The sequence below is a fragment of the Ranitomeya imitator genome, chromosome 7 (assembly GCF_032444005.1).
Source record: "Ranitomeya imitator isolate aRanImi1 chromosome 7, aRanImi1.pri, whole genome shotgun sequence".
Lineage (NCBI taxonomy): Eukaryota > Metazoa > Chordata > Amphibia > Anura > Dendrobatidae > Ranitomeya > Ranitomeya imitator.
In genome coordinates this window covers 5,862,996-5,874,103 of record NC_091288.1, presented here as the reverse complement: position 1 = coordinate 5,874,103, position 11,108 = coordinate 5,862,996, and the positions used below count along the sequence as shown (strand labels likewise).

Below are 11,108 nucleotides of genomic sequence, written 5' to 3'. Positions count from 1 at the left end.
CATACAGGCCACTGGTGGTTTCTCGGGGTCTCTGGAGCCAGGCCCCCCATGATCACACACTTGGGCCGCATTCACACGGTCAGTATTTGTGATGGATGCAGACATGCTGACTGTTTCTTCGTCTTCTCTCCTGGCCACAAGTCCTGATGGAAGCTCCTGCAGGTGTGACCGTGGCCTTATCCGGTGTCGCCGGGCCGTTATTTGCTGTGACCGGCGCTCTTGTCCTCCGTCAGGTGACCGGTGTTGCGTTGATCTGTCTCGGGGCCTCGGCACAGATGAAGTTGTCGGATGTGTCCGTGGTCGTGGTGGAGACCTCGTCCGGTGCCCCCATGGTCCTGACTATCGTGGGGATGGTCATCTTCTTCCTGTCCGGTTTCGGGGCTGTGGCTGCAATCAAAGAAAACAACATCCTGATAAAAATCGTATGTTCCCCGTAACCCCGACGTTGCCCTTCTCCGTTACTCCACAGCTGCACTCGTTATTTTGCTAGTTTTACTGGAAACAGTCAGCATGCTTGTGGACATAGCTCAGTGCAGACAGTGAATGAGCAGAGGCTGCTGGGAGATTTCAGCTCTGCAGCTGTAGAATAGCGAGTGCCATGGTGGAACGGTGACCAGAATGGTTGACTGTCCATTTGCCGTGGTCTGAGGGGGGCGCTCTCCTGCCGTGGCCTCTGTTCTCCGTGTTTGTTGGCGCCCTCATGTCTCCTCTCTCAGTTCACAGGGATTATGCTTCTGGTCTTCGCCGCAGAGATCGTAGTCGGGATGTCGGCCTATTCCTACAGAGACAAGGTGAGATGGGCGGCCATGGACACGGACTGACTGCAGCGCCTCTTCTAGTCGTGGCCTCTTCAGACACCCGAGGGTTAATACTGCCATATAGTGAGACGCCGTGTACTAATCCGCTCTATTACAGCTTCACCGCGACCTGCTGACCAGATTTATGAAGGTGATGGACAAGTACGGGGTGGAGAAGCCGGTCACTCGTGCCGTGGACGGGGTGCAGCAGAGGGTGAGTCCGAGTAACCCCCCACCACGGACCCGTCACAGGACTGCCCCATTCATGTCTATGGGAAATCCACTGTGCAGTTTAGAGGGAAGAGAGGGTCTGTTCGGGGGAGTGGATCCTGATGGAATCCACTCCAAACGCTGCACTGTCCAATCAGAAATTCCGCAGCCCAAAACCTTTTGGAGCAGAAAACCTTCTCCGAATTCGGCGTATTTTCACCTGACTGAACGCAGCCTTACGTGGAGCCTGGGGTGACGCCCCCCCACATCACGCTCTCCGGACCATCACTGTCTCCGGACCATCACTGTCTCCGGACCATCACTGACCCCTTCCCCGACGCGCCCACTAATATGGATCCGCTTATAATTAAAGCCCCGGGGTCTGTAAAGGTCCAATACTGTCAGAGAATGACCCTGTCCAGGGCACACAATGGCCCAGGGCGCACAATGGCCCAGGGCACACAATGGCCCAGCCCCGGAGGAAGACGTCTGCCACTTTAGCACCAATCAGATTCTCCTGCACTGATACATTGTAACGGTGGCGCTTAAACCCCAATGCAAAGTTTGTACCAGAACCCCAACCATGTGCGCCATTTATAACCACCCCCTCATGGAACAGTCGGAATGAGGCAGCAATGACTGTGGGGGTCACCATGTCTGAGACCCCTCACCACACCCTGGCATCCATAGCTCAGTGACTGGTTTCCAGTGGGATCCTGATAATTGGTTTCGTTTGTTCCCAGATGACGTGGAGCCGCCGTGTTCCTGCTGGGACCTTGATGCGATTACAGGCACATAATCCTCAAATCAAAGCCGGGCACCCGCTTTCATCTGTGGGGGGCACTCTGTGTTCCCACAGTCTGCACCGAGGTGGTGGGGGGCACCACTGATTATAGGCGGCCATACAGCGCACAGGAGGAGCACTCCCATCATCGTTACTGGCAGACTGTGGCCAAAAACCCAGCAAGGCGGATTTGTGACCAATAGATGTGATGTCACAATGTAGCTGTGATGTCACAATGTAGCTCTGACCTCATGAAGCCCCCCGTCCCCAGGTGAGCAGGTATGATTGGGGGAGTGCCCTATGGACACACATTTACTGGTGTCGCGGCCACAAGCTATAGAGACCAGAAGGTTATAGACCCCCAGCACGAGGGTGAGGGGCTCGTACGCAGTCTTCTCTATTTGATGCCTGGTGCCCCCCTTGCAGCAGACTGACGGTCTCGCGTGTACCCCCCCCCCTCTTCTTCCTGTAGTTCCAGTGTTGTGGCGCAAAGAACTTTACCGACTGGTTTAACGTCTCTTCTGGGATCTACGAAAACTCTGTTCCCAGCAGCTGCTGCAGGATCCCCCGACAGAAGTGCGGAGAGGACGCCCTGGGGCACAGCGAGACCCTGTACCAAGAGGTATGGAGATCGCCATGACGGATACCGAGGGTCCCCTGTATGGGCAGGCGGCCATCAGGCCAGACCGTAGTGAGCGGCTTCTAATGCTGCCGCCTTCGTGCAGTGTCTGCAATCTGCTCCGATTACTGCAGATACTCTGCGACTCTGGACCTAAATGCCAAACTGCGGTTTGTTTGCTGCTGTGCTGCGTTCTTGGAGATGTAGAAATGTTTTGCCCCTGACCACAGCGCAGACGCTGATCCAGCAGGGGCTGACGATGATACGAGGCCTGAAGCCTAGGGGTATGTGCACACGGCGTCTTGTGCAATGTCACGTTCTGTCTTTTGTTGCTTATTTTAACCAGTTCAGTCTTCAGCATCCGTGATGCAATTAAGTCACCTGTCCCTCGTGTGGGGGGCTTCCGCTCAGACGCTGCCCACCCCTAGTGTGACATTCAGAGAAGAGCCTCCACAAAAAAGGAAACGTCGGCAAAGCTGCTTCAGGAAAGACTGCCGCTACTTACCTGTAGGGGCTTCACCTGGAAAAGCTGGGTGACTACCGCTGGGACAAGGATGTCGTGTGCACAAACCCCGAGATCAGTGGGGCCGCTCCAGCAACACCCGGAAACACCCGCTTATTGCTACTGTAGAACCGCGATGCTGTTCATATGTTCAGTCTTTTCAGTGTTTTCTGCTTTAGGTGTTGGAAAAGGCCGGGAGGGAGGAATCGTGCAGCCACTTGTAGGACGTGGAAAGGGTCGGGAGGGAGGAATCGTGCAGCCACTTGTAGGACGCGGAAAGGGCCGGGAGGGAGGAATCGTGCAGCCACTTGTAGGACGTGGAAAGGGTCAGGAGGAAGGAATCGTGCAGCCACTTGTAGGACGTGGAAAGGGTCGGGAGGGAGGAATCGTGCAGCCACTTGTAGGACGTGGAAAGGGTCAGGAGGAAGGAATCGTGCAGCCACTTGTAGGACGAGGAAAGGGTCGGGAGGGAGGAATCGTGCAGCCACTTGTAGGACGCGGAAAGGGCCGGGAGGGAGGAATCGTGCAGCCACTTGTAGGACGTGGAAAGGGCCGGGAGGAAGGAATCGTGCAGCCACTTGTAGGACGCGGAAAGGGTCGGGAGGGAGGAATCGTGCAGCCACTTGTAGGACGCGGAAAGGGCCGGGAGGGAGGAATCGCGCAGCCACTGGTATCACGCGGAAAGGGCCGGGACGGAGAAATCGTGCAGCCACTTGTAGGACGCAGAAAGGGTCGGGAGGGAGGAATCGTGCAGCCACTTGTAGGACGCGGAAAGGGTCGGGAGGGAGGAATCGTGCAGCCACTTGTAGGACGTGGAAAGGGTCGGGAGGGAGGAATCGTGCAGCCACTTGTAGGACGCGGAAAGGGTCGGGAGGGAGGAATCGTGCAGCCACTTGTAGGACGCGGAAAGGGTCGGGAGGGAGGAATCGTGCAGCCACTTGTAGGACGCGGAAAGGGCTGGGAGGGAGGAATCGTGCAGCCACTTGTAGGACGCGGAAAGGGCCGGGAGGAAGGAATCGTGCAGCCACTTGTAGGACGCGGAAAGGGTCGGGAGGGAGGAATCGTGCAGCCACTTGTAGGACGCGGAAAGGGCTGGGAGGGAGGAATCGTGCAGCCACTTGTAGGACGCGGAAAGGGCTGGGAGGGAGGAATCGTGCAGTCACTTGTAGGACGTGGCTCCTAACCAGGCCCTGTCCAATTAGGAGGCCGCATGAAACACTTCCAAGAATAAACCTTCCATAGGTGATTCCTCCACGGTTGCCACTTCTCGCCGTGCTGGGGAGGTGGTCGGGGTCCGGGTACCTTGTGGCTGAGGACCCTTGTACAGTGTGACCACAGGCCTCTGTTTGTCCTGCAGGGCTGTGTGCTGAAGATGAAGATGTGGATTTCCGAACACTTTGACGTGATTGGCGCGGTGGGCATCGGTTTGGGCTTCACGCAGGTAACGCGAGCTCGTCCTGTTCTTGCTGCTCTGATCTCTGGCGCTTTCTCCTGACTCCATGTTGTTTTCCTCCAGATCCTCGGGATTCTCTTCTCCTGTTTACTCGTGAAGATCCTGCAGGACAACTACGTGCCCATGTGAGCCGAGGATGGAGCGCCCCAATGTCACCTGTAAATAGTGGTGTGCAGAGGGTCTGCGGGGGTCTCGCATCATCTGCTGTTTACTTAATAAACTGTTTCTTGTAATCACTGTGGTCTCTATTATTGGGGGACGTATGTGTCTCCCTGATAAGAGGGTAGAGGTGTAAGTGACTGGGGGAGAAGGACTGTGTGACCTGATCAGCCAGAACATTAATACCGGTGCTGGCCGTGGCACCCGCCGGGGCCGGCTGTAGAGCAGTGACTAATCTGTATGTGCTCTCATAGGGGTTGTCTGCCTTTAGGACAGTTTTCATTATGTTTTTTTTTTTTTCTTAGGCATTTAGCCCTAAAAATGACTTTTATCCTTGGGTTTCATGGCGTTCGGCCCTTGTGGACCCCGGGGTTTTTGGCCCCCGGCTGCAGTACCAGTTGTGGCTTGTCCTGAGCTGCTCTGTGCAAAAAGTGTTAATGAAACACAAATGCTAACATTATTTTTGGCTCCAAATAAAAGAAATTAACCCTTTCATGACGGAGCCCTTTTTCTTTTTTTTGCTCCCCTTTCCCAGAGCCATTTTTTTTTTTTTTTGTCAATATGGCCATGTGAGGGGTTTTTTTTTGTGGGATAAGTTGAACTTTTGAAAAACATCATTGGTTTTACCATGTCGTGTACTAGAAAACCGGAAAGAATTGCAAGAGCGGTGAAATTGCAAAAAAAGTGCAATCCCACTAAATGCTAAAACTGAGCTGCCATTATGATTCTCCAGGTCATTCAGTTCATGGATAAAAAAAAAAAAAAAATAGCCTAGACATGTTTGGTGTCCAAGTGGTGAAAAAAAAAAAAAATCCGAACTTTGCTAAAAAAAAAAAAAAAAAGAAAGTAAGAATTGCACCATTTTTCTAATACCCGTAGCGTCTCCATTTTTCGTGATCTGGGGTCGGATGAGGGCTTATTTTTTGCGTGCCGAGCTGACGTTTTTAATGATACCATTCTGGTGCAGATATGATCTGGTGATCGCCCGTTATTGTATTTTTTTTTTTTTTTTTTGTAAATTCTTTATTTAAGGTAGAGGCTGGAAACGTTACATACATGTAATGTTAGGATAAGTAAATAAAACATAACTGTTTTAACAATGGCAGCAATCGAATCCAGGCCACCAACTTTGGAAAATGGTAGGAGAGGAAAGGGAAATGGGGGGGTAAGGAAGGAAGGGTTGGGAAAGGAGGGGGGGGATGGTTTGAGGAATAATAGTTAGAAGGGATAAAATAGGGAAAAAGGGGATGGGGGAACAGTGAACATAACAGTTCAAGTACACGTGGTTATAGCACTAAAAAAACAAACAGTACGGTAGCATAAATTCTCGTTATTAAGAAGACATTAGTAGCAATATTAAGGAGCAGCTGAACGAAATCTTCTCCATGGAAGCCAGTTTGAAGCAAAACGATCATGGGCATGCGCTTCCCAACTCGATAGTTCCTCCAGTCTATAAATATGGTCAATTTTGTTAAACCATTCACCTAGTGTTGGAGGGGACACACTCTTCCAGTGGGTGGTTATCAAGTGTTTTGCAGCACTGAGCATTAAGGGTAGAAGACCGTGCCTAGTAGGTTTGAAGTTGCTTGTCGGGCATGAGAGAATGGCTTCGACCGCTAGTAGGTTAGATTTAATTAGTTTTAGCTTTTTAAGTGTTGAATTTACTCCCTCCCAGAAATCTGTAATCATACTGCATTCCCAAAATATGTGCGCATGGTTCCCCTGGGCAACCCGGCAACGCCAGCACAAGTCAGAATCCGATAAGCCTAAATGTTGGAGCTTCACCGGTGTCAAATGCCATCTGGTTAATATCTTATATGCATTTTCCTGCAGCAGGATGCATCTAGAGAACCCCCTGGCATACTTCAATATCTTTGAGATCTGATCATCTGAAAAGATAAAATTAAGTTCAGATTCCCAAGAGTAAACAAAGGATGGTTTAAAGGGTTGAGGGGGAGTAACAAGTTGGGAATATGAGCGAGATATAATTTTGTATCTAGCTGAGCCCGTTTTGATCATGAGGTCTAACCATGACCAATTTGACCTTTGTGGGAATCACTCTCTAAATTCCTTAAGAATACGTTTAGTGTGATGTTCTTGCAAAAAAAATTTTGGGAACTTCTTGGCATTGATAGGCCAGATGTTGTTTTTAAGAATTTTACCTTCATAGAAGCTAGTGAGAGAACCCCTAGGGAGCTTTGACCATAAATTGTATGAGTCCTTGAAATCGGGATCGACCAGGTAGGGAATGGCTTCGATAGGGGTTAAGGATGATGGGAACGAATCTGGTGGAAGTTCATTCAGAACTGTTCGTCTAACGTGTAGGGTAGCTAGAGTTATTTCATCCAGGCCCAAAGAAGTCGCTGGTTTCGAGCGCGACCATAAGAGTGGGATTCCCCTGCTGTCCAGTAAAGCCACATCCAACATGTCTAACGTACCCCTTTCCAGGCCAATTACAATTCTCAGCCATCTACTTAGGTGTATAGCTTTATAATATATGTAGGGGTCAGGTAATCCCAAACCTCCACAAGGGGTGGGACATGCTAGTAATTTAAAGGGTAACCTAGCTGGTTTATTTCTCCATATAAATTTAATTGTTAAAGACTTTATTTTTTTGAAGAATGTGAGGGGAAGGCGAATGGGTACCATGCTCATAGAATATAATAGGATAGGCATAAGGTATGTTTTAAATACGTTGATACGTCCTATCCATGATAAAGTGGGAAGACTATATGATTTCATCAGTGCTTCTAATTTTTTTTATTAGAGGGGAAAAGTTAGATTCGAATAGGTCCATGGGGTCTCTAGTGATCCAGATACCTAAATACTTTATGGAGGATGTGGACCAGGAGAAGGGGGTTAGTTTTTGTAGATTGGTGAGTTGAGTGGCCGATAAAGTAATATTAAGCGCTTCCGATTTGGTATTATTAATTTTAAAATTTGAAAGTTTGCCAAAATGGTTAAGTATATTGAGGATAATGGGGAATGCTTTAAAAGGGTTAGAAATCAGGAAAAGTAGGTCATCCGCGAATGCCAATGTTTTTATCTCTAATCTACCTATCCGCAATCCCTGAACCTGGACCTCCTGTCTGACTCTTTGTATAAGAGTTTCGATAACTAGCACAAACAAGGAAGGGGACAGGGGGCATCCCTGCCTGGTACCATTATTAATATTAAAAACGTCAGATAGAACACCATTCACCCGGACTCTGGCAGTGGGAAAGGAGTACAGGGAAAAGACCGCTGTAATAGACTGGGGGGAAAGCCAAACCTATGTAGAACCCTCTCCATATATCTCCAACTCACCCTATCAAACGCCTTCTCGGCATCGGTAGACAGGAGAGTGAGCGGCAAATTCCGCCTTCTAGCGTACATTATGGATTGGAGAGCTTTAGCCGAATTGTCCCTCCCCTCTCTCCCACACACAAAGCCCGCCTGGTCCGAGTGAATTATTCTGGGGAGTATATTACCCAGTCTAGTCGCCAGAAGTTTAGCCCATAGTTTCATATCTGTATTAAGGAGAGAAATAGGCCTATAGCTAGAGCAAAGATTGAGATCTTTCCCTTCTTTTGGTAAAACTGTGATATAAGCTTCTAAAGCTTGTTTCGGTGGGGATTGTCCCGTCAAAAAAGAATTGAATAATGTAACCATGTGGGGCATAAGGGATTTTATTAATTTCTTATAGTAGGTGATAGGGAGGCCATCAGGACCCGGAGCTTTACCATTGGGAACACTAGACAGAGTCTCCAAAACCTCCTCAGGGGTAATTGGGGCTGTTAAGCAAGAGATATCGTCTGAAGACAATGAGGGGAGTCTCAAAGAGGAAAGAAATGCATCTATTTTTTCCAAGGCTGCCCCGGGCTCTCCCATATCCTCCGGAACCTCCAGATTATAAAGGTTCTCGTAGAAGTGTTTGAATTCTTTAGCAATGTCCTTGGTCTCAGAAATAATTGGGCCATTCGCACCTTTCAATTGTGCGATGAAAGTACGCCCACCACGCTTTCTCAGAAGAGAAGTCATGAGTTTGCTCCCTCTGTTGCCGTGAAGGTAAAACTTCTGTTGGCTTCTCATGTATATCTTAGCGGAGTGTATGTTCAAAAGATCTTTCAGGGATCTTCTGAGTGAAATGAGTTCTATCTGGGCTTTATCTGACTGAGAGCGTTTGTGCATCCTTTCCACAGAATTAATCTGACGTAGGATAGCCACTACCTCTTTGGACCGTTCTTTTTTCAGATATGAGCCCAAGGCTATAAATTCTCCTCTTAGGACCGCTTTGTGTTTCCCAAACCAAAGGCATGGGGGAGCCCGGGAGACAGTTCTCCTTAAAAAAGAGATTAATGGAAGTAGAGAATCTAGTCACATAGGAACTGGTACCGAGAAGGGTCTCATTTAGTGTCCAAGTAAATGAAGTGAGTGGGAGTGATTTAATGTTCATCTCCAAGAAAATCGGGGCATGGTCTGAAAGGGATATGACTAGTCTGTGATAGTTATTATGGGGTGAGGAGAAGAAAGTGAAGTCTTTAGTCGTCGGGTATAGTGTTCTCCATGGGTCAATTAAGTTTAAAGATTGTAAGTTGATATGTAATTTTCTTAGAGCTTTTTGTGATATGGAGGATTTCCCTGATGAGGAATCTATTGCTGGGTTAAAAGTAACATTGAAATCCCCACCTAAGATTATAATCCCTTCTTTAAATAATCTAAGGGTATTTAATACCTGGCATAGCCAGCTAATTTGGTTTTAGTTTGGGGAGTAGATATTGCAAAAGGTGACCTTCGTATTGGCTAATAATCCCTTTATCATTATGTATCTCCCGTCGGCATCTGATAGGGTGTCTTTCAAGGTAAAAGGAATATTTCTTTTGAAGGCTATACTGACTCCTCTCGAGGCTGTGGTGCCAGTACTATGGTACCATGTACGGAATTGTGTTCTTGACATATCAGGGGTCCTATCTTTTTTGAAGTGGGTTTCTTGGAAAAATGCGATACTAGAATTTTTGGATTGCAAAAATCTTAACAATTGCCCTCTTTTCCTTGGTGAGCGCATGCCCTTCACATTATATGAAGCCACTACCACGGTGGCTGACTCTGAAACGCTACCGGTCATTGGTTATAAAGGAAAGTAGAGTGTCATCTGTGCACGTGTACTGAACAAACATAACCATAAATGCAATAAGAACATTTTTGAGAAAGAAGTATAACATAAATCCAACAAAAATCCCGTCTGTGGCAGAGGCCGAGGCCCCTAGCATCCTTCCCAGACAGACAGGACAGTCCATTGCAGGCGCACAAGCGGTAAGCAGAATATGAACATTTACTACTTATAAAATTTGTAATAAAGGCAACGTGAAAAGAAAAAGGAGAAAATTCCGTTAGCCAAACGAATTTTAAGTAATATCCAGACCGGACACAACAGATAAACCAGGTCCATCCGTCGATCAAAGGCAAAAAGGAATAGCGTCACGTAGGTGACTCAAGGAGGTGGTTTCTTTTTAGATCCAGACCTGCCCTGCTTCAGGGATGCAGGCCTCTTGGCTAGGGACCACTCGCCATGATCCGGTAAGGGGTGAAGATTAGAAGGGGTATTTAGTGTCATATCCAAAGGCAGCCAAGAAGGGACATCCACCGCATCAATGCCAAATGTGGACCAAACTTTGGCGAGGTCATCTGGATGACGGATTATGGCCTGCTTTCCTCTATCATGCACAGCTAGGCCGAAAGGAAATAACCATTTATATAGTATCTTATTTGCACGTAGTGTGTCAAGAAGAGGTTTCAAGACTCTACGTTTGGAGAGAGTTGACGGAGCCTTCATAGGATAAGTTTTTATTATCTCTGGAGGCGTTTAGGATTGCCGAGGTATCCAAGTAATTCAGGAGACCACATATCACATCCCTTGGGGGGTCCGAGGGTTTAGGTTTGGGTCTAAGTGAGCGATGTATCCTCTCAATGACCATTTGGTTACATCGTTCCTGAGGCAGTAGGGAAGCAAATATTTCTCTGGTTGATTTTTCAAGTATCTCGTTAGAGACGCTTTCGGGTATCCCCTTAATTCTAATATTTTTCCGGCGACTCCGGTTTTCTTGATCCTCTATAGCTAGGGATGCCATATTTAGTTGGGATTTGTGGAAGTCTAGGTGGTCTTTTATTTTGTTAGAGTGATTTATAAGAGAGGACTGAGTGGTTTCTAGGGATTCGACCCTATTGCCAATTTGTTGAATGTCCTCTCGTAGGCCAGAAACTTCTGCTATCAATGGTTTCATTGCTTGGATTAATGCCTTTTTGAGGAAGGATTTTGAGATTCCTCCAGAGTCTATCTGGGTGGTGTCACTTCATGAAGCTTCATCGCTAGAATCTAAATCGTCAACAGGATCATCCGACTTGGTGTTGGAGCGAGAGGTCTTGTGAGCAGATCGGACCAGCGAAGGCTTGTGTTTTAGGAATTTTTCCATGTCACTTTGTTTATCTTGTTTCATAGCAAGGAGAGAAGACTTGTTGCGCTCTTTATTAATTTTAACCATTATAACTGAATATAGCGCTTGCTTTAAAATTCACCACCTGTGCGCCAGTATTGCGTTTAGATCAGC

At 47.9% G+C, this 11,108-nt stretch overlaps 1 protein-coding gene across 1 annotated transcript; it reads left to right on the top strand.

The window, feature by feature from the left end:
• Positions 1-260: 260 nt before the first annotated feature.
• Positions 261-4,583, top strand: LOC138645783 (CD63 antigen-like). The gene is made up of 6 exons (XM_069735301.1): positions 261-422; positions 717-791; positions 916-1,011; positions 2,264-2,413; positions 4,270-4,353; positions 4,429-4,583. The coding sequence occupies exons 1-6, from the start codon at positions 276-278 to the stop codon at positions 4,492-4,494; spliced, it is 618 nt and encodes a 205-aa protein (XP_069591402.1). The 5' UTR covers positions 261-275; the 3' UTR covers positions 4,495-4,583.
• Positions 4,584-11,108: the final 6,525 nt, after the last annotated feature.

Excerpts from the sequence above, each read along its gene's own strand:
- LOC138645783 (XM_069735301.1), top strand. The coding sequence starts at position 276 with ATGAAGTTGTCGGATGTGTCCGTGGTCGTGGTGGAGACCTCGTCCGGT. Across the intron at positions 423-716 it reads ACAACATCCTGATAAAAATC|TTCACAGGGATTATGCTTCT; the intron begins GTATGTTCCCCG and ends CTCCTCTCTCAG. Across the intron at positions 1,012-2,263 it reads TGGACGGGGTGCAGCAGAGG|TTCCAGTGTTGTGGCGCAAA; the intron begins GTGAGTCCGAGT and ends TTCTTCCTGTAG.